Raw genomic sequence first — 23099 nt, forward strand, 5'->3', positions numbered from 1 at the left:
TCACAAGTTTCTCAAGTGAATTTGAATTGCTGACCAGTGCAAACCAACCAACAAATAAGACCCCAAAACAAAACAAATACCCCCACTCCACAAAGCTCTCCTCTAAGGCTAAAAGATGTTGCTTATTTTATATTTTTCATTTTCTTTACCTAGGAAACTGAGCAAACACAATGTGTTTGTGTGTTCACTCATAACCAGCCACACTTGTGGAAAGCAAATAAAAGCTGACTAATAAAACGACCCATGCCACAATTCCAAGAAAGTCGGGTGTCAATGTTTCACGCCCGCCTTTCCTTGAGAGTAATTCAGAAGCCTGTTTAAATTCGAGTCCTGCTTCTGGGTATTTGGAGAGGGAAAGGAGTTATTTTTCCCTTGCCTAGAATTTTACCCTACCTAGCAAATGAGCTTGAATTTCTTTCTCTATTGAAAGGGATCTGGAAATCAATCAGCTTCCATATCACCTCTACCACCTGGTAGACCTGTCTTGTTTTTAAAAACGAGGATACCTTTGCAGCAACCAGAACAATGAAGTTCCCATACACAATTCCTGAATCAAATTAGCTATTTTAATGTTAGTTTGTGTAAAGAGCTTGAAATTTTGTCTGGCACAATGTGTGCACGATATAATAGTTTTAGCTAGTATTGTTTCTAGGGACAGGCTTTGTTTCTGTTGTTGTTTGTTTAGATTTTATTTTTAACTGTGGTAAAATGCACAACATAAAGTTTAGCATCATAAGCATTTGCCAGTGTGCAGTTCAGTAGGGATGAGTGCACTAAATTGTTGGGGACTCTTTCCATCTTGCAAAACACTGTGCCCATTGAACAATAAGTCCCAGCCCTGCCTCCTCCCAGCCCCTGGCACCGACCCTTCCGCCTCTATGAGTCTGACTACTCTATGACACTTCAGATAAGTGGAATCATGCGTTATTTGCCTTTTTGTCACTGGCTTGTTCATTCATGGATGACCAACCCTTGGGCTGCTTCCACCTTTTGACTATTGAGAATAACGCTGCAAGTAATGTCTGCAAATATCTCTTCGAGATCCACTTCCAGCTCTCTTGGTGTATCTATACCCAGAAGTGGAATTGCTGGGTCGCGTGGTAGTTCTATTTTAATATTTTGAGGAAACTCCATACTGTTTTTTACAGTGGCTGTACCATTTTACATTCCCAAGGCTTTTTTTTTTTTTCAAGAAGAAAGTAAATTAAGTGTGTTTCTGCATTTGCGTGCGACAATTGCACTTGTTGAAATTTAGGCCTGGGTGTTTTTCTGCTGTAACTGTAGGGTAACCATATGGTCTAATTGAGGAAGAATGAGACTCTGGCTTTTCTTTCTCTCTCTGCTCCTGTTCACTTGTGGTCTTTGCACAAGTGCCCTCTTTGTTGTGGACAGCCCGTTTTCCTTGTCCATCATGCAAATGGCTGGCTCCAGAGTGGGGATTCTGTAGTTACTGCCCCACCGGTGAGCTTGTGCTTGACCATCTCTCTCCAGGTGGACTTACAGAATGGGCTGTCAGAGTTCTCGGTGACACAGCGCAGGCTGGTCCACGGCTGGAACGAGTTTGTCGCTGACAACACTGAACCTGTGTGGAAGAAATATCTTGATCAGGTAGGACCGGGGGCATCATTCCCTGCATGTGTAACTGGGGAGGGCGAGGCAGGCTTTCATTCTTCAAATATTGACTGAGGGTGTCCTTGGACAGGTCCCAGGGTGCGGGGCAGCTGTCCTATAAAGATAAGAAAGGCTCCCCTTTGTGCAGGCGGATCTTAGCCAGCAGGAGGGGCGGCCAGGAGCACATCACTAACTCCCCAGGCAGCCATGGTGGAGAACAGGAGTTGTTACATTCATAGAGGGTTTTCTGCCTGCTGGACACGCTGCTAAGTAAATAAGTAAACATTAACTTTGTCTTCCTCCTGATCCCCATTCTGTGGTGAGATGGGTAGATACAAAGAAATTGAAATATTTCCCCAGATGTGTGAGTTGCAGGGTTTAGCAAATAGAGACACAGAATGTCCTGTTAAATGTGAATTTCAGGTAGATAAACAAAAAACGATCTTTTAGTAGAAGCAGGTCCCAAATGTTGCATGGGACCTACTTATCCCCACCCCACCCCCCAAAAAATTCTTGTTTATTTGAAATTCCAATTTAACTGGGTGGCCTTTGTTTATCTGGCACCTGGAGCCTGAAGTCACACAGCAGTAAGTGGCCATGCTGGGCAGTGAAGCCAGGCACCTGGCTCCAGGCCCCTGCCCTCTGAATCGCTGCTGTGGGTGCAGGCAGGGTGCTGAATGCAGGGCGCACAAATCAAATGCCTGGGAGTGACTGGGAAGAGGAAAGAAACATTTGAAATAGATATGGCTGCAAGTTACCATCTAGAAGTTAACATCCACATCACCCACCCAATACCAGCTCAGAAAGCCCCAGTTAGCAGGTAGAATTTCCCAGATACCTGAAGGCATTCAGATTGCCCTGGTTTCCCTCCCTGGCCTTCTGCTACCTGGCTCTCCTGTCTCTTGTGCACCCCCCTCACCCCACCCCCCACCCCCCAGGCTTCATGAGTCTGCGTTCTATTGGCTCAGCATTTAAAACTTTCTTGATTGTTGGTTCAGGGACCAATCGCAGTGCTCCTTGGAGCATCCTCAGCCTCCACGCTCCTCCGGGCCCCACCCTGCTCATTGGTTGGTCCTCAGTGCACTGGGGATGTCATCCATGGACACATATTGGCAGCAAAGTAGTCTTCTGGGTGTGCAGGTGCCTCTGGCTAGCCCAGAAGCTTTCTGGAACTGAAGTGTTGGAAGGAGGCTGTGGATGTTCCTGGAAGTGGAGTTCACGGAGGGAGGCTGACGTACTGGCTGTGGGGGACATTTTCCTGCTACCGCTCAGCCTCCTCAGGTCTGCCCCGCCTGCCCCTTCCTTTAGGACCCACTCCCCCAGTTCCCCAGCCATCGGCCTTCCTGCCTCTACCTGGTCAGTACCCTGTACCAAGGGCTCTCCTCCAGCTTCTAGCCAGGGCCTTTCCAGAAATAAAACCTCCTCTCCGTCTAAGAGTGGGGCACATGTTTATTGCATCTGTGGGAATCCTTGCAGGATCACTCCCCACCCCCTTGAGGAGTGCAGAAGGTCCGTCAGCACTCACTCATTAATTCTTCACTTTCACCGAGCACCTGGCGTGTGCCCGCCTCTTGCAGTGACAGGGACTCGTCACTTCACAGGGCACCCCGACTTCTCCACCTCAGAAGACTCACCATTAGGAATTCAACCTAAGCATGACCAAGACAGGTTGCCCTGGAATCATGAGGCAACGGCATATCAGCGTCAGGCTGTCAGGGCTCAAGTCCCACCTTCCAGCTTTGTGACTGTGAGCAAGTTGCTGAACTTCCTTGAGCCCCAGTTTCCCTGTCTAGAACGTGGGATGAATAAACGCGGTTCTGAGTTTTACATAAGAAGAAGAAAGCTTAGCACACGTTAAGGTGCTCAGTAAAGGCTGCCCCGTGCCCGCCCTGTATCTCTAAGTTGGCCCTGGTGGGAGTGCAGCAGTTCCGTGCGCAGGTCTGGGAGTCAGCCTGACCTAAATGAATCCTTGGGAAGTTCAGTTTCTTTCAGAGCCTCAAGTGGCTCCCTTATCCAACAGGAATAATAACAGGTACATGTGCCCGATAAAGATTGTTTGTTTTTATTGTTGCTGTTTCTCCAGCATATTGTGAGTTCCTCTCCACACAGCACATTTCAACAAGCCCCTTGCTGCCTGTCTCCCTGTGTGGGGGGCTTAGAAGGGGGTCCACGACCCAGAAAGTCTGATGTTCCATGGCCAGGGCAACACTCATGGCACGTGGTGTGTCTCCCCATTGGCACTGTTTCCTGTTAGCTGTGTGCCTCCCAGGAAGCCAATGTCAGTGAAAATGCTGTGGGGCGTTTCAGGCGGAAGAGGACAACTGGACGGCGGTGGTCTCCTCGCCCCAGCCCTTGGGTCACTCATTGTTGGCTTGGAAGCCTGGCTGTGGGGAACGGCGTCACACACACTGCTGCCCCGTGAGAAGCCAGGGCTGCTCCGTGCGAGAACAGACAAGCGCTCACCCCTCTCCTTCCATTTTTCAGTTTAAGAACCCGCTGATCTTGCTGCTTCTGGCCTCTGCTTTGGTGAGCATCCTCACAAAGGAGTATGAGGACGCCATCAGTATCGCCGTGGTGAGTGTGTGGCAGCGGGAGTGGCACCGGCCCCCAGTCCCCCATCCCTGGTGCCCAGGGGCCTGCCGAGTGTCTGCTTATTTATTTTGCAAGGAAGAAAGAGTTAGGCTGTAGAGAAAAAAAGTAGAAAATGCAGCAGAAAGAAAGGAAAACAAATCCATGTCCTTCTCTGCTCCTATGGAGGCATCCTGGTGCTTGGCCATCACTGTCCTGGTGGGCACCCAGGTGGCTTCTGTTCATTGCTGTTGGGAACCCAGTTGCGATTAATTCCCCCTCTCCCATGTCCCGGGACAGAATTGCCCGATCCTAGCTGTGCATGTGGTACAAAGGGTAATTATTTATAATCCATTACCTAGAGAGAACCACTGAGCACCTTTTAAAAAAATTTTTTTTTTTTTTTAGCCCTGACTGGTGTGGCTTAGTGGGTTGGTCTCATCCCATAAACTGAAAGGTCGCTATTTTGATTCCTGGTCAGGGTACATGTCTGGGTTGCTGGTCAGGTCCCCAGTTAGGGGTATGCCAGACGTAACTGACTGGTGTTTCTCTCCCTGTCTTTCTCCCTCTCTTCCCCTCAGTCTAAAAGTAAATAAATAAAGAAAATCTTTTTTTTTAAATGTTTTAATTTAAGTGGGAAAAAAAATCATGTAAAAATATCAACCATTTTAAAGTGAACGGTTCAGTGGCATTTAGTACGTTCACAATGCTGTGCAACCGCCACCTCTATCTAGTCCTAAAGCACTTTGATTGCCCTAACAGGAAACCCCAGACCTGTTAAACGGTTGCTCCCCATTTTCCCTCCTCGGCCTCTGGCAACCACCGATCTGCTCCCTGTCTCTGTAGATATTTTATATAAATGGAATCACACAATATGTGACCTTTTTTGTCGGGATTCTACCGAACACTTTTTGATGGACATCATTCCAGCTTCCTTCTATCTGTCAAGTACTCTTTCAAAATACAAAAACGGACTCATTCCACACTGAAATTCGCTGCTTCTGTTTAACATGCTGAACTTAGATCCACTTCTGTTATGGAATGTTTATAATATGTTAAGTGAAAAGGCAGTTTATAGAAAGAATGTACTATAGGGTCCTGTGTTATAAATGTGTCTATGCAGAAAGATCTAGGGGGTACCCTAAAATGTGAACCTCTAGTGGTGAGATTTGGGGTGATTTTTCTGCTCTTTTTCTTGGCTTATCTCTTTTCTAAGTTTCTGCACAGTACACTTGTTTTGCAAGAAAAAAGGAAACTTAATTCGAAAGACGATGACCTCCCCCACCTCCCACGGACTCAGTCACTGACTGAGCCACTGGGTGGTGACGCCGTTCCCGTTTGCTCCCTAGGCCGTGCTCATCGTGGTCACTGTCGCCTTCATCCAGGTGCGTATTTATTTCCTGAAGTCCCAGTTGCGTAACCCGGGTGTGACGGGAGCTCTGTGGAATTCCCACCTTTGAACAGCATGTTTGATGTGCTCCCTGCCAGGAATACAGGTCAGAGAAATCTCTGGAAGAGCTGACCAAGCTGGTTCCTCCCGAATGTAACTGGTAAGTCATAGGCATCCCCCCTCAGGACATTTTGGTTTATCAGAGGAGCTAGTGGGCTGGTGCTGAGTTTGGCAAAATCTGTGTCCCTTGTAGTGTGATATCGGAGAAACATGTCTCGCTGGGGTTCTAGCCTGGCCTCTGTTCTTCTGATGGATTGTGCGTGTCCTTGGGCACGTCCTCCTGTCTCTCTGGGCCTCCATTCTGTTGTTAACCTCTCATCAGGGTGCTTAGCCTGGGGGCCACGGGTGTGGGAAATGGCTTGAGGGTGGCCCGTGAACCCTGTCCTACACTGTGCAAAGCAGTAGGCATTTTTCCAAAGGAGAGAGTTCAGCGGTTTCAGTGCATTCTCAAGGGGGGCTTCAGGAGAGGCTGAGGTGCAGAACTCGCTCAAGCCGAGCGTGGGGACTTTGGCTGAAGGCACGACATGAGAATGAACTGTGGGCGTTTGCTCAGCAGCCCACCAGCCTCCTTCCCGCCCAGTCATCTCCACTCGCTGCTTGTTATCACATAGCCCTCGCCAAAGATGTTTCAAAAGGAAAAAGAAATGACCAAAAAAAATACCTGTTGATACCTCACGGGCATTTCAGCTTAGCTCGGTACTGTGCAGTAGAGCTTTCTGGAATTTTCTGTAATCTGCACTGTCCAGCACAGCATCACTAGTCACGTATGGTTGCTGGGGACTTCAAATGTGGCTGGGGCAAGTGAGGAATTGCATCCTTCGTTTTATTGAATTTTAACTTAAAATAGCCACATGGGTGTTTGAAAGGACTCCTGCTCTTGGTAGAGGAAGCCAGCAGACAGGGGAGAGGCCGTGTGGTAGGCCTGGCTTTTTCTTGATTTAGTTTGTAGTATCCCGTATTTCCACGCATTTATTCTTCTCGTAAAAATGGAATGATTTCAGAGAAGGCCAAACTTTCTCCCCCATCCCTACTAGGATAGTTTAAGGTCATTTCAGGGTCACATGTCCTTCCCAAACGTGCATTGCTGCTCAAAAGAGTGTAATCGTAAGTATCACATGACCTAAGGTATTTTGGAAGGACTTCAACATACAGTAACTATTTCCCGAAGGACAATTCTTGAGAAATAACCTTAGTATGTATTTGGGTACATAGGGCACCATCGAGCCATAGGACTAGGGGACAGAAAGATCGTGTGTGTGTGTGTGTGTGTGTGTGTGTGTGTGTGTGTGTGTAACATAAGTGGAAAATAACAAATAACAAAATAGAAAGAAAAAGTGGATAATGTGTAGGAACAAGAGAGGGTCACTGGGGGCAGTAAAAATGCCTGGGCTTAATAATTGAAGGAGCAAGACCATCAGACATAGGAGCAAAGGGAAGCATAAATGATTGATGCGGTTTGAGGATTCAATCTTAGGTTTAAATATCAAGCCTTGGCCTTTTAGGTGAATGGATACATTATTGATGTCCTCAGAAGTTTTACTTCTAAAAGACGTTTTATTTTCAAAAACAGCCGTCCCAGGCAGCCTGGTAGAGTTGAAAGAGCATCGCAGATATACAGCCTCACTCTCTGGGTCTCCAAGGCCTGTTTTACAAATTAGGAACAGTACCTGCTGTGCAGACCTTTCCTACATCACCGCCATCCTTTGTGCTGTCATTAAATATTAATTGAGCACCTATTGTGTGCTGGGAAAAATAGTGCTTTGGTTGCATCAGTGAATAAAGTTTTGGAATGCAGCAGATGTATTCAAGCCAAAAAGATGCCCCAAAACCCAAAGCCATGCAAAAATCAAAACAAACAAAACAAAAAACCCCACAGAGATGCAATAGTGACCAGTGGAGGGGTGAGGATGATTTTAAATGGCTGCTCTGACATATAAGGAAAAGCAGACATTTAAGCTGAGGTCTGAGAAAAAGAAGGAGCCAGTCATGGGAAGAGCTGGGGGAACAGCAGACATATATCTGAAAGGGGCTCTTGGCTACAAGAAACAGAAAACTCAGCTGCACAAACCACAAAGAAATTGTGTTCTCATGACAAGGGATCTGAAGCGGGGCAGCAGTGGGGTTAATTAGTTCAAGATGGCACCCAGGGCCTGGTCCTTTTATTTCTTTAGTCTGCCATTCTCAGCTTTGTTGACTATGTTCTCTGGCTGGTTCCCCTCATGGCCCCAAGTTTGCTGTCACAGCTCCAAGCATCACAGCCACACATGAAAGGTCAAACAGAAAAAAGAGGCTCTGTGTATGTGTGTTTGTATTTACAGAGTGAGGAAACCTTTCTCAGCCCCATCAAATGTCCATTCATGTTTCATTTGGCCAGTGATACAGAACGTGTCAGAGCCTAAGCCAATCATGAGCAGAAGGTGAGGTCGCTCCAATGATCTCAACCAGTCAGGACCCATCCCTGGAGTACACAGTTGCGGGGGGGAAAGGGTAGATACCTGAATGAGATTGAATTCTGTGGTCCAGGAGAAGGGGAATGTCTGCCCCAGCATTCAAAGTCACCAGAGACTTAGAGACTAGAAAGAGCTGGGTGTGTTCAAGAGCAGGAGGTGAGAAAGGGGCAGGTCCAGGTTGAGAGGGCCTTCGCAGGGCCTTTGGGTTTGATTCCAAGGTCATCGGAAAGTCATTGGCAGGTTTGAGGGAAGAGGGAGTTCTGATCTAATTTTTGTGTTTGAAGAGCTCTCTGCTGTGTGCAGGATGAATGGCAGGAGGCCAGAGGGGAGGCAGGAGGCCAGCTGGGGGGCCACTGCACCGTCCGGGAGAGGGGCGGTGTGTGGTGGGATTCCAGTCGGAACCTGTGCACAGAAGCACGTTCATTGTCTAAAGGTGGACGGCCCTGAGGAGTGGCCATGGCCCTGTGGGGAGGTGGTCCCGGGCTCCTCCCAGCTCTGACAAGGCTCTGCACACCAGATTGGTGTCTTATCTGAGGATTCAAGCTCCTGGCTCCCTTAAGCAAGTGTTAAAACCGTTGACTGAGACCTCCAGAAGCCTCTGGAGTCCACGTGACCCAGCCTTGTTTCCAGGCAGGGTGAACAGGGAAAGCCCCACTTTTCCGATGAGGACCAAGGCCTCCCAGAAGCCACACTTTCCTCAAAAGTCTTTTAGGATACATGAATTTAAAAAATTATAACACCACGAAGGCACAAAAATGGGCCCATAACTGAAAGAGAAAGTGTGTTTCTATAATCATTGCTCAAATTTATCAAAGTGCATAAAAACGGGATGCCAACATGAGTGCTTTGCTTTTTACCATTTCGAATGCAGCATAAGGGAAGGAAAGCTCCAGCATCTGCTTGCGCGAGACCTGGTTCCCGGAGACATCGTGTGTCTCTCGATCGGAGACCGGATCCCTGCGGACATCCGTCTCACTGAGGTGAGCGTCCCAGACCCTGGTCGGTGGGATGTGCAGGCACAGCTTATCGGAGGCAGGCATTCTCTCTCACACACGCACATGTGTACACACACATTGCACATATGCACATATGCAACAAACAAGTCAGGGAGGCAGCAAACAAGTTCATTTCAAGCACAAAGCTCTTCAAGTTGTATTTCATAAATTACTTATTCTCGTTTTAAGTATAAGCCTAACAGATTTTGGTTGTGTGACTTTCTTTTTTTTAAATTTATTTGTTTGGTTGTTTATTTATTTATTTTTAGAGAGAGGGGAAAGGAGAAAGGGAGGGAGGGAAACATCACTGTGTGGTTGCCTCTCGCGCGCCCCCAACTGGGAACCTGACGTGCAACCTAGTCATGCGCCCCGACTGGGGACCGATGGTTGTGTGACTTTCTAGTTAACAGCTGACCACAGCAGCAAATTGAACCAGGGCAGGGTTGAGGAAGGAGGCAAGAGTTCCTTTTGGAAACAGCCACACTCATGTCAGAAGGAAGTGGTATCAAACTGCTTAGGGAGAAGGGAACCAGAACAGCGAAGACAGAAGGAGCACAAGCTTTCACAGTTGCTCAGTCTGGGGACACGGAGTGTGGGGCGAGCTGTTTCCCCAGCCTCGTGGGTGCCCATGTGCCACGGCCTCGCAGAACGATCCCTCAGAGGTGGTCCTGGGTTCCTGAGAAAACATTCGCCAAGTTCAGAGCGGTCTGTTGAGGGGAGTAATCTATTCTATGATTCCTTCCAAGTGTGCTTAAAAATTCTTCAAAGCTTTCAGTGATAAAAGATTAAGCACAGGTTATCTGCCCGGTTTATTTATTTTGTCAGGAATTGTAGGATTAATAGCACGCTGTTGAAAGGGTGGCCTGGAGGCAGGGGGAGAGGGGGGAGAGGTGACAAGGCACGAGGCAAACCCTGGGCCCCACATTTACAATGTTCTGGTGGGAGCAGGGGCCAGAGGGCCCCTCAGGCTTTCCCAGCCCTCTGCCCCGACTTTCAGACCTCCAGGTGGGGCAGGGACTGGGGCGGGAGGGGGGGCATTCTCTCTCAGTGCATGCTGGTGCCCCTTTCTGCACCGGAATGCACCCGTCGCCTTCTACTCTCCCCTGTGCCAGCACTCAGCATGCAGGTCCGGACACTTGGATCCCACTGGAGAAACTGCTATCCCCAGGGAAAGCTGGGGGAGCCAGTCTGACGTTGTCCACTTCTCCACCAAGAACGGGCTTTGCCTCCCAACAGGGGGCTTGCAGAGGTGCTGGGTGGGTCCCGATGCTGGGCAGCCCCACTGAGAAGGGTACCGGCCACAGGTGCTGTGGAGAAGCCGTGCTCCTAAGGGGTCAGTGCTCTGCGGCTGCGTGTTAGCCTGGGTTGGAAACTGATTCCTATTATTCACAAGCTATATGACCTGCACATCAGAGAAGGAAAACTCTGACTCCAAAAAACCTCCGCTGCCTTGCGGCATACCTCTTCAGGGGAAAGGCTAAGGGAGTAAACCCCGACAGAAAATCCGGAGCCGGAGTCCCTAAGGCGGTTTGACGTTGTAGTCAACACCGGCAACTCCTGCGGCGCACCTGAAGCCAAGCTGTATTGACTCCGTCTTTCCCTTGGACCCTTCAGCTGCGAAGAGAGGGGGGGTCTGCTGCATGGGCAACAGCAGACCCTCCATATCACCCTGCCCAGGCTCTGTAGCTTCAGCTTCACTGGAGAGGACACTCCAGCGTCATCGCAAGATGTCGATTCAACACGGGAGGAGACAGATACCGTGTCACTCCCGAGTCGGACTGCACAGCCATTCTCGGCGGTGCAGATGGACTCTTAAGAAGCTACACCATCGTCTCTCGAGACGGACGGCTGCCGACGACGATATGACCTGCAGCAGGTTACTTATTTAACTTCTCTGTGCCTCAGTTTACTCATCTGTAAAATGAGGCAGGGGTTTTAATGCCCAAAATGTGGTTGTAAGGATTAAATGACTTCACAGATGCAAGGTGCTCAGAATGGTGCCTGGCACCAGTGAGTGATGGGCATGCGCCAGAAGTCAGAGGGTCCTGAGTTTCAAATCCTGACCCAGCACCTCCCCGCCTGTGACTGAGGGAGGGATTGGCCTCTCTGAACCTCAGTTTTCTCATCTATCACAGGAGATAATGTTCAGTCCCACCTTGCAGGGTTATGGTGAAGATGATGTGGGTGAGAATCCCCGAGTATTAGCTACTGATTTTATTGTTTATTATCACCAGTCTCTTCAACGGTTCTTTGAAACAAGCTTTTAAACCCAAAATAGCTTCTTTACAGCTTAACTGGTTTTCTTCCTGCCCTGCTTATGTAATTAAATTGTACCTGGTTGGTAACACCACAAGGGTTTAATCCAAGCTACCAGATTTCCTTTTTGGTATTTTGCAACTCTGTTGAACAATCAATAGTTTTGTTTATTCACAGTGGAACATTTTAATCAGATCTTAAGCTTTGAGATCCAGGAGAGCTTATATACATTTGAAGTCACTTAGGGCCAGGAAATATGTTCAAGAAAGTTCTTAAAATGGGTAACCCAACCGTTAATCCTTTTGCATGGCATGTGGTGGTCACAGGCATTATTTCTCTTCCCCCAGTTAAAACAAAGGCTGAGGCCTCTGTGAAGGGCTGACCTGGGGCGGCCCACAGAGCAGGGCCACTGCGCTTTCTTTTGACCTGCCATTTCTAAATGAAAAGGGAGTTGAATGAAATCTCTCATGACCCCAAGTGCTGCTTTGTCTGGGAGGTAGGAGCTCCTGCCAGTGTGAGGAGAGGGGAAGAGCCTTTGTCTGCACCTGAGCAGGAAGTGACAGGGAACTCCCCAGCGCTCAGCCCAGAGCCCCAGATCCCTGTCTTCAGGCTGAGCGACCTTCTTGGTGGCCACTGGTATTGTGTGACTCCTGCTAAGTGCCAGAAACTGTGCTGAGTGCTGAGGAGACAGTGGACAACATAGACCTGACTCCTGTGCTCACGGGCTTATAGTCCAGCCTGGCAGACAAGCCACCTCTACTCATGACAGGTAACTACTCAGACTGCTGGGGGAGCTTGAGGAAAAAGTACAACAAATTGTGGATTTCCCAAACAGGACAGACTTGCCTGGCCAGATACAGTCGCAGAGGGCTTCCTGGAGGCAGTGGCTTTTGAGCTGACCAAGAATAGACACAAATCAGAGATTTTAAGCAGAGGAGACCTAAGTTGCATGCCTAGCTCTGACTAGAAGCCAGACGCATTGCTGCTTTCAACTGCCCGTGGTGCGTCTCAATGCGGGGGGGCGCCACACAGTAGGGCCATTTCTGCCATTTGAAACCCACTCCCCACCACCATGATTTAGCCCTTCTTATTCCTGAGGTCTCAGCTCATTGCCTTCTCCCTACCCTGTGGGGGGCCTTCCCTGACCTCTCTCCTAAGGGGCCCCCCCATGCCTGCCTACCCTGATATTCATCCCCAACTGCTTTTATGTTTATGGCCAGCACCTCCCCCACCCCCACCTCCTCCACTGGAGTATAAGCTCCATGAAGGCAGGGAGTCTGTCTAGTTCACCACTGGATCCTCCGTGCTCATAGCGGGAGATGGATGGACAGATATCCCACCTCCACTCCGATGTGTCCAAAGCCACCCCCCCCCCCATGCATACTCTTCTCTTTCCAACTCCCGCCTCCCATTTTCCGCTTCTCTGGCTAGCTGTCTTGAGGGAAGTCACCTTTGTTTCAACTCTCTTACAGTAGTCATTTTAAGAAAGATAGACTTTAATTTTCAGAACAGTTTTAGACTTACAGAAAAAGTAAGAGAAGGTTCCCATATTATCCTACACCCAGATTCCTCTATTGTTAATGTCATATGTTAGTATGGTACATTTCTTACAATTAATGAACCAATAATGATACATTAGTATTATCAATGATAGTGATTATTGTTCATCATTAATATGGTCATTTTATTAATAATTAATTAACGTATTGTAATATTTAATATTATGTTGTGACATAATATATTTTTATATATAAACATATACAAGGCTCCCACTTTTTTTCAGTTTGCTGTAATTTTTCCTAATGCCCCTTTTCTGTCCCAGGATCTCACCTTACAGTTACTCATCATGTCTCCCTAGGTACCTGTGACGGTTTCTCAGACATTCCTTGTTTTTGATGACCTTGGCAGTTTGGAGAAGTGCTGGTCAGGTGTTTTGTAGAATGCCCCACAGTTGCAAATTGTCTGATTTCTTTTCCATGATTAGACTGGGGTTGTGAGGTTTGGGCAGAAGACCACAGAGGTAAAGCGTCCTCCTCATCACATCATGTCAAGGATGCATGCTGTCACCATGGCTTATCACTGCTGATACCAACCTTGATCCCCTGGCTGAGGGGTGTTTCCTCATATTTTTACCGTGTTGCCAATTAATAACAGTTCTTTCTGTGAAAGATCCTCATGCTCCGGCAACTGGTGCTGCCACTCCAGCTCAATCTCCGCCCACCGCATCCATTCAGCACAGCCCTCATAGGGGCCTCTTCCCAGGCTCTGTGTTCACTGGGCCTCTTACTGCCCTGGAGCCTGCAAGGGCTCCCTGCTCCACATGCATCAAGACTAAACTCTGCCAATGACTATTCCAGACCCCATCCCCATCCCCATCCCCATCCCCATCCCCATCCCCATCCCCATCCCAAACTGTGCATATGAGAATGGAGAAGGAACCAGGACCCATCTTTGACACATCCTAGCCTTTTGCGGCCTTGGGCAAGATTCATAAGCTCTCCGAGCCTCAGTTTTCTCATCTGTAAAGTGGGAATCAGAGCAGTCTTTTCCATGGGATAATTGTGAATGTTTCATGAAAGAACACAAACACTTAGCAAATGTTAATTATTACACTATCATCAACAGTATTATTTCTTCTCTGAGTTTCTATTGTACTCTAATTTAGCGCCATCCTATCTAACACTGAATCACCCTCCATTTGCTTTACTTGAAAGGGTTTTTCTTTCCCCCAAAAGTTCTTAAAACTCTTTGGGCATGTAATAGGCACCCAGTGAAGTCTTGTTGAATTGACCAATTAAGAAACTGGGCAAGCAGGCCACATTTTAATTAGTCTTTCTTTAATAGCAAAAAAAAAAAAATTAAACTGAGTTTGTCTACGTGGTTCTTGGTGTGCTTGGAGGGGTAGCACTAGAACAGGAACTGACTTAGTGACCTCGCAGCCCAGCGTCTCCCGACTTTTGCTCCACAAGATATTTTCAGACCTGCAGCCCCACTTGGAGAGTCGCAATACTCCGTACATGCTGAAGGCTCTGAGAAGTCCTCTGGTAGAGGAGACCAGTTCACTGGATTTAGCCCAATATTCCCCAGACCTTTTTCACCATGGAACCCTTTCTCCATAGAGCACCAATTAACCTCTTACAAGTGGGGGTCCCGCAAAATGCAATTGGATAATGATTATAACTCCCCACCCATCCATTTTATAAATGGAAAACCTAGTTTCCCAAATCATTGTCACAAGGGCAAATATGATATATTTTTTAATTAATTAATTAATTTGTTTATTTATTTTTAGAGAGAGGGAAAAGGAGAAAGAGGGACACATCAATGTGCGGTTGCCTCTCACTTGCGCCCCCAAGTGGGGACCTGACGTGCAACCTAGTCATGTGCCCTGACTGGGAATCGAACCACAAATATATTTTTTAAAGAAAAGAAAAGAGGTCTCTAACCCTCCCGAGTCCACTGGGAAACCAGAAGAGAGATATGAGGGACTCTTGCATGTGCAGTAAGAGCATTCAGATAACCTTGTGTAAGTGTAAAGAGTGGAATTTTTTTAAAAGTGCAAATAAATCTGAGACAGAGTTAAGACTCATGACTTTCCTCAGAGGGTTGAAGTGTTTGCTCAACTTTGACCTGTTAGATTCCTGCCAATCCTAAGTAGACTTGAATGAAATATAATCAGGATCACATATACATATTTTTTAAATGTTCTGTACAATAGGTTCAGCTATAAACCTTGGTGGCCTCTGCCTTCTTCCACGTGTCTGGTTCCAGTGGCTGCCAGTTCTCTTCTTGTTCTTTCTGCCTGGCTCTTCTCTCCGTGAGACCTTCCTGTGCCTCACCTGGGAAGTATTCCTTTGGCTGTAGCCTTTCCTTCCCAATGCAGCTGGGCTACCTTTTCCATACCCAACATCATCTTGTGTGTCTCACTCACATCCCTTCCTTCCCTGCTCAAGACTTTTCATGGCTCCTCATTACTTACAAGGCAATACCCAAATTTCTTCATCAGTGCCATATGCAGTTGGGCTCTGCTGCAGCCAAACTGGCCCTCACATGTGTCCCCAGGTGGACCAAACTTCCATGTTGATTGAGTTGTATTTCCATTCAGTGCTCCCTGAGGGCAGGGGCAGCTCTCCTTCCCACGGTGGCTTCAGCACCCGGGACAGTACCTGCCTCTGCCCACTCCCAAGAACCTGGACCCCAAAGAGGGCAAACGGGTCCCAACGCTCAGTGCTCCTGGCTTCTGTCCTTTCAGTGTTGGTGGGGTATCAGGAGAAGTCTTTTCTCTATCTCCCCCGTCTCTCAGTTCCTTTGATCAAGCGTGTTATTCCCATCTTCTCTGACCATCAGTTCTTTCCCCCCCCAGAGAACCTGCCTGATTCACTCACAAACACCTGCTCATCCTTCAAGTCCCAGGTCCTCCTGGACATGCTCCTTCTCTTCCAGCTCCTCCTCCCAGCATCAGCCACTCCACCCTCCGGTTTCCCACTCCCAAACCTTCTGCTGCAGATTTAGGTCAATTAGAACATCAGATTGTTCTAATTACAGGTCTCACACTCGGTCAATGGAGGGGTCCATTCCCAGGGTCAACTTCTATTTATTACATTGTTACTTAAATGCAAACAAGCATAAAGTTAGATACAAATCCCATGTACTTCACACTTATATACAATGGTAAACCTAAGCCAAGTTTTCAGATCAAATACAACCTCTTCAAGTTATTGTTATTTCCTATTAGACAGTGTTTTCTGGACATCAGATCTCTGCTTACCATTGGGATGTAGTGCCGATTTCTGCGGCCCAGGGTCTCCAGCTCATCAGCCTGTGGTGCTGGGTGCCTCAGTTCTCTCATTTCTTCTTTCATCGTGGGATAGGAGCTACCCCATCAGGTCATTTGACTTTCCCTTCATGTTCTGGGGATTAAAAACCACAAATGCAAACTCTAGATTAGTCTGTACTTGTGTTTGGTAATAGATTAAGTTGAGCATGCCTATTGGTTTCAGCTGGCAAGGGATTTATTCATCTCGCACATAATGAGAGTCTGATAGTGGAGTGTCCAGGGCCCACGTGGCGGCTCCACCTGGGCCTCTCCCAGCCCCCACTTGTCCTTCCCTGGGTGTGGCCATCCCCTTAGTGCCTGGAACTCCAGCCACGATGGCAGCGGCTAGGCAGGGAGAACAAGGAAGGTGAGAAGGGCAAAAGGGCCTGTCAGCTCCGCCGCCTTCAAAGATCTTCGCCAGGACTATGGTGACTTCTCCTTACATCTTGTCATCTCATCGTGGAGACTCTGAGTGGCAGGGGAGGCCAGGAAATAGGATTGTGTGGTGGGACACATTGTGACTCCTGATACCATGGGGTTCTGTTGGGGAGGAATGGGGAGATGGGCATTACAGAGGCAAGCGGGGACCCTGCCCTCTAGGGACTGGGATCCCGTGGTAGCGGGCATATTTTTAAAAGACTGTTATTTAATTTTTAAAATTTGAAATCATACACAACTGCCAGGATCCTATTTGAGAAACGTTTATCTAATGGTTCTCTTGTGAGTTTGCAGGAAGATGACTTATCTCTCTAAGTTGATCTTACATGCTCAAATGACAGGGTCCTGAGGGGTCAGGCCCACCTGAGACCCCTTATGTCCTCCCCAGTATCTGTTACAGTTCTCACCCCAGGAGACTCACCTCTTAAGCAATATTTACTGGGTCTGTGGTCAACTCGGAAGATGGTTAAAAGTGCAGTTTTTAGAACCAAAGCTTTGGTTCAACCTCTGTTCCGCCACTAAGTATCTGTAGAACCTTGAACCTGTGCCTCAGTTTCTCCATATGTAAAATGGAGAAAATAATAGCATCTCTCATGGTGCGTGTGATGATTGAGAGATAAGCTTTGTGACGTGCTCTGCACAGGACTTGGTACATAGTAAGTATTATGAAAATGTTAACACCTTCTTCCTCCTTTTCTGGAGAGAGACAGAGTGTGTGTGTGTGTGTGTGTGTGTGTGTGTGTGTGTGTGTCCATGTTTCTGGTGTTAATATGACCTTAGGCTGCCACTGAATAACCTGACTCGGTGATACTCAAACCACAAAGGTTATACGGGCATCCTCCAAGGTGGGCAGCACATGGAGGGTTAAGTGAAAAGCACAGGTGCTTTGAAAGGTATAGTCTGAATTTACCATTGCCTAATTAGTTTAAAAATTGTTATATTAAAATGTCAAATAATATAAAAGAAGGTACAAGAGTTTCATGGTTTTTGAGAGGGGTCACACGTTCAAAGCTTTTCTGATTCTTTTTCGATTCTTGAAGCATCTGAGATCAAGTTCTGATTTTTGTCCCCTGATTTTGGGGTGTTCATTGTTTGTTGTCTACTGGTAATTGATATTAAGGTGTTAGATACCATTCTGTGCTTTTAAAACCAGTTCACAGGGGGAGAGGGAAGATCCCACTGTCTTTTCCCTTTGCTGCCCCAGGTCACAGACCTCCTGGTAGATGAGTCCAGTTTCACAGGAGAAGCTGAGCCATGCAGTAAGACAGACACCCCACTGACAGGCGAGGGGGACCTCACCACCCTGAGAAACATAGTCTTCATGGGGACCCTGGTTCAGTCTGGGAAGGGGCAGGTAAGCCCTGGGGCACCCTGGGGGCCTTGGCTTCTGTCACCAGCCAGCTTCCAGCCTCAGACCCCACACTTTATCTCCTGACCACAGGGAGTGGTGATCGGGACAGGGGAAAGGTCTCAGTTTGGAGAGGTGTTTAAGATGATGCGGGCCGAAGAGGTAAGGGCTCCTGGGGGCTTTGGTTCTCTTGTAAGCTGGGGTTTGAGATTATTCTTGGCTAGGGATACCCACCCTGCCCACCCCTTAGGAATGAGTATACTTCTAAAAATATGAGTATACTTTTTTAAAAATTCACTTTTAATTTAAGACATTTAATGGGATTTTTGTCCAAGTATAACTTACAGGAAATAAGGTACACAGATATTAATTGTAGAGGTCAGTGAATTTTTATATATGTGCTCCCCTGTGTCACTGTCAGCTCAAAATGTAGACGAGCCAGGCAGCAGCTGGGGGACACTGGGATGTCGTCTAATATATGCCTGGTTCCCATCCTTTCAGACACCTAAAACTCCTCTGCAAAAAAGCATGGACAATCTGGGGAAACAACTGACCCTTTTCTCGTTCTGCATAATTGGTGAGTGAGGCAGATTCTGCACTCGGTCCTGGGGGTTGGGGAGAACTGTCCTGCACAGCCACCACGTTTCTCAAATATCTGGCTGTTCACCTGGGTGGTGAAGATGGGAGTTGGGATCAGGGACTCTGACAGTGACAACGGTCTCTGTATTAGTCAGACAAGGCTAACTGCTGCTACGAGCAGCCCCTGCACTGCCATGACAATGCGGTCAAAGTTTATTTCTTGCTCACCTCCTAGTCCATGGGCACGCCATTGGTCTAGAGCTTCCCTGGATAGCTCCGCTCCAAACGCCAGCTCAGGGGCCTGGGCGCCCTCTGTGCTTTTGCTCTCTCTTCCGCTTGGTCGTTGGAGGCCGGTCATCGTTCTGTTTAGCCAGTAGCTGGGGGAAGAGAACATGGAGGCTTGTGTGAGAGATTATTAAGGCACGGACCAGGGAGTGAAGTCCATTTTCAGCTGGTGAGAACAGAGTCACACAGCCCGCCTACCTGCAAGGGAGACGGGGATGTCGGTGGGCGGTGTGCGCAGCCATGTTTCTCTGCCACTGAGCAGGCTGTGCTTGGGCTTGTGCCTCGTGGCTTTGGCAGCACACCCACGACAGCATTAGCATGATGCCACAGCCCCGAGTTCGGGTCGTATGCCGGAACATCCCTGTGGCGCTGCCCTGGTCCCCTCCCCTCTGCCTTCCTGCTGTCTCCAGCACTGGCTTTGAGTCTGTGTCCTTTGTTCCCAGCCTTCAGGGCCAGCCAGTGCCTTGCACATAGTAGATGCTCAAAAAACATTTATTGAGTTAATAAAGAAGCAAACCAAAGCCAGGGCCTGGTGTTTAGGAAACATGGGGTAAATGATTGATGAAGGAGAAAATGGAAAATGGAATGTATTTAATCATGAACCTGGCAAGATAAAACAATTTAGGAAACAGTCGCCCATCTGCCCATCACAGAAGCATCATTGCCTGACCCATCAGACCGCTCAGGAGCCGGGGGAATCCCGGAGACACACGGCTCATGGGAACTTCTGGAATAATCAGTGGATGTGCACAACAGCCCAAAACAAGCTGCTTGTTTCTTCTTTACTGGAACTGGCTTGATCCTTTCCTAAAAAAGTAAAACCATTCTTTTTTGTAGGTATGAAGGTATCTTCCTTAAAAAGGAAAAGGTGGTTATAAGTCCTTGAGGTTATTAATCATTGCTCTGGGTTTATATTGTTGTAAACTCTTTAAGGAAATGATTTTGAAATGCTGTTGTGCCTTTGAGATGTTGGAGAGTGTATGTGTTTGTGTGTGTGCACACATACTTTTTTTTTCTCTCTTCCCCAGGCGTGATCATACTCACCGGCTGGCTGCAAGGCAAGCACCTTCTCAGCATGTTCACGATTGGGGTCAGGTAAGGGCTCCATGCCGTTCCTCCCTCTTCAGTGCAGCAAGGCAAGGCGGGCAGATCAGGGGGCAGGAACAGGGTGGGAAGGTGTGTCCTCCTCACCCCAAGCCATGGTCTCCCAACAGTACACTATCTGACAGGTGGGGGAGCCCAGGGAAAGCATGCAAAACGAATGAAAGCATATGATTTGGAGTTCCCATTCCTGTCACTTTTTTGCCCGTGCATTTGGATCTTTCTGGCTAATAGTATGGACTCCAGAGCCAGGCTGCCTAGGGGTAAATTCTGGCTTTACCACTGGCTAGCTGTGTGACCTTACACAAGCTCCTGCATGTCTGTGCCTCCGTGGTCTCCTCTGTCACATGGGAGCGAGGAGATGGCGCCCCCTGGGGTCACGGTGAAGATGAAAGGAGGGCACATGCAGGTTCCTGCCACCACCCAGAGCTCACAGTGTGTGTTTGCTCCCATCATGCATTGGAAGTGCAGTCTAGGTCCTTCTTTTACAGAGGAGTCCATAGGAGAGGATAAAGGACATGTCACTGAGGCCACACAGCTGATGGCAGGGCTGGGAATCAGGGCCCTTGACTTTAAGCCCAAGGAGCCTTTCCTTCACATGGTGATTCTAATAAGTGACCGTCACATCCCCTGGTCCCAGTGGATGATGCAGAGAACAGGGAGCAGGCTCAGTGCTGTGGCTGAAGCTGCCCCAGCTTTTCCACAGCTGCTCGCCAAGACAAGGGGGCATAATGCCAGGGATGGTCACTAACTGGATATGTCCCCACAGAAGGGCGGCTGGTGACCCTTCTGGGACACAGAAAAGCCAACACACTTCTAGGCTCATGTTAAGCCCTGTGGTTTCCAGACAGTGACCCCCTATGCTGCTGGTGTCTGCAAGATGCCCTAGGTGATACGTGGAAAATCATTTTAACGTCTGTGAGCAAAAATATATATATAGCACATCAAACCCACGATGTAAACAAGCTCTGAGGCCCATAATGAATGGATAAAAGCATGCAGTGGAATGTTATTCAGACTTGATACCCGCTACAACATGGACGGTCCTAAAAACATGATGCTAAGTGAAGGAAACGAGACACAAATGGCAACATACTATATAACTTCATTTACATGGAATGTCCAAAATAAGCAAATCCATAGACAGAAATTAGATTTGTGGTCTCCAGGGACTGCGGGGAGGGCAGGAGGAGTGACTGTCAACAGTTATGGGGGTTCTTTCAGAGCTCAGGAAAATGTTCTCAGATAGATTTTGGTGGTGGTTGCACAACTCTGAATGTACTAAAAACCACTGAGTTAGATACTTAAAGGGGTGAATTTTATGGTACACGAGTTACATCTTAAAAATGACAACCAAAGAAAGTACAGAGCAGATCATTAGGAATGTTATTATTACAAGGACCCCTGGAGCTGTTCTGGTTTATATATAAAAAGCGAACTGTTGGCAAACACCTGTGCTCTAACTGTCATTACAATAAATGAAAGTGATGCACCTCACCGTGGCCCAGGGCTCCGGCCTGTGCTGGGACATGGAGGTCGATGGCGGCCGCCTCCCCAGTGCTGACCAGTGTGGACAGGAGAACTTTGTTTTAAGGGTCCATTGTATGTATCTCTGGTACATGATCACATTGGGTGGGCTGGTCTCCAGTCCACAGACGAGAAACTGAGGTGAAGGGGAACCCACTGGCCCATAGTTACAGAATTGGGTTGTGGAAGAGACTGATTTCAAATGCTCTGCTTTTGGAGCCAAAGCCAGGGTTCTTGGCAGCACCCCTCGCTGCCTATCCTTGGCAGTCATCAGCGCTGGTTGGTTTACGTGCCCTACAGGTATTGTGGAACATCTGTTGACTATGTTTGTATCATCCAGCGCTGCTGGGGCTGGATCATGGAGTTTGCAGGCTGGCCAGGAAAGGAAATGTAAACAATCCGAGTGAATGTTAATAAAAGAATTACAACTTATAATTAGTGCTACAAAGGAAACTGCAGAGTCAGAGATTACAAGGGAGGCAGGAGGGGACGTGCCCTGGAAAGGTGGCCAGGGAAGGTTTTTCCAAGGAGTTGAAGCTGGAGAGAAGAGAAGGAGCCTGCTATGGCAAGAGCAGGAAGGGCATTCAGGCAGCAGGAACAGCACAGGCAAAGCCTTGGAGGTGGGACAAGCACCGTGTGCCTGAAGGACACCAGGGGGACACTGGGGCTGGGCTTGGGGAGCAGAACGAGATGGCGGGGTCGGTTAGGGGACAGGCCCTGGGAAAGCCAATGGGCTCCTTTCTCTATCGATCCTAATTATTTCATCAGAATCCTTTTCAGCCAGGCCAGGCCATAGCTCTATTCTTTTGGAGCAGAAAGATGAAAATTATTGGCCATTCTTGACACAGAGACTGGAGGTGATGGGAGACATGAACCCCAGCTTGCTTCAGAGGGTCGGGAGGAGGGGGCAACGGGGAACAGGCAGCTGGCTGCACTGCAGAGAGTGGAGTTGGCGGCGAGGGAGGGCATCTTGGAAGAGGGGGTCACTGCAGAGAGGGGGTCTCAGACCTTAGCTTGAGAACCCTAGGGTCCTGGGAGAGCTTGTGCAGCACCGGTTACTGGTGGGCAGGCTCAGGAGCTCTGGATGGGGCCTGAGACAAGCTACCAGTGGCTGCTGACACTGCTGGTTCAGGACGCAGTCTGAGCAGTGAGGCTGCGACCGGGCACTGTCCCAGGCAGGGCCCAGCAGGGAGAAGAACCAGGGAGGAAGGCGGAGCCCCTGAAACTAGTGCTCAGGCGACTAAGCCTTCAGAGGCAGAGGCAATGGCAGAGGGATGGAGAAGCCCGAGCGCTCAGGTGCCGTGATGCTCAAGAACCTCCCCAAAGCAGTGATGCGTTCCACCCCCATTTAAAAAAAATCTTTCATTTATTTATTTATTTGTGTATTTAAATTTTTTTCCATCACCATTTGTCCTCCTATACACTTTTCCATATCCACCTGTTCCCTGCCCCTTAACTACAATCACCACACCCATCCATGTCCGTGAGTTCTCTCTCTCTCTCTCTCTCTCTTTCTCAGTCCCTCCACCCACTCAGCTCTCCCCACTACCCCAGAGCAGTCAGCCAGCTCACTATGAGTCTGTCTCTGTTTTGCTTGTTAGTTCACTTTGTTCATTAGAGTCCACATATGAATGAAATAATATGGCATTTGTCTTTCTCTGACTGGCTTATTTCA

The 23099-nt window shown here is 48.2% G+C and overlaps 1 protein-coding gene across 2 annotated transcripts in view; it reads left to right on the plus strand.

Annotated features, from left to right (window-relative positions):
• ATP2C2 (ATPase secretory pathway Ca2+ transporting 2) overlaps positions 1 to 23099 on the plus strand; it is a 58054-nt gene that overhangs the window by 15192 nt on the left and 19763 nt on the right. The window contains exons 3-11 of one of the 2 annotated variants that reach the window (XM_090259775.1): positions 1492 to 1608; positions 4096 to 4185; positions 5529 to 5564; positions 5668 to 5729; positions 8951 to 9059; positions 17789 to 17938; positions 18026 to 18094; positions 18434 to 18509; positions 19825 to 19891. In XM_090259775.1, coding sequence (XP_090115901.1) covers positions 1492 to 1608; positions 4096 to 4185; positions 5529 to 5564; positions 5668 to 5729; positions 8951 to 9059; positions 17789 to 17938; positions 18026 to 18094; positions 18434 to 18509; positions 19825 to 19891 — 776 coding nt within the window. Of the gene's footprint in view, positions 1 to 1491; positions 1609 to 4095; positions 4186 to 5528; positions 5565 to 5667; positions 5730 to 8950; positions 9060 to 17788; positions 17939 to 18025; positions 18095 to 18433; positions 18510 to 19824; positions 19892 to 23099 lie in introns of those variants that run through there. The other variant, XM_090259776.1, reaches the window with a different exon arrangement.

This window comes from Furipterus horrens, unplaced genomic scaffold (genome assembly GCF_987537825.1).
Source record: "Furipterus horrens unplaced genomic scaffold, mFurHor1.1.pri manual_scaffold_13, whole genome shotgun sequence".
NCBI classification, from domain to species: domain Eukaryota; kingdom Metazoa; phylum Chordata; class Mammalia; order Chiroptera; family Furipteridae; genus Furipterus; species Furipterus horrens.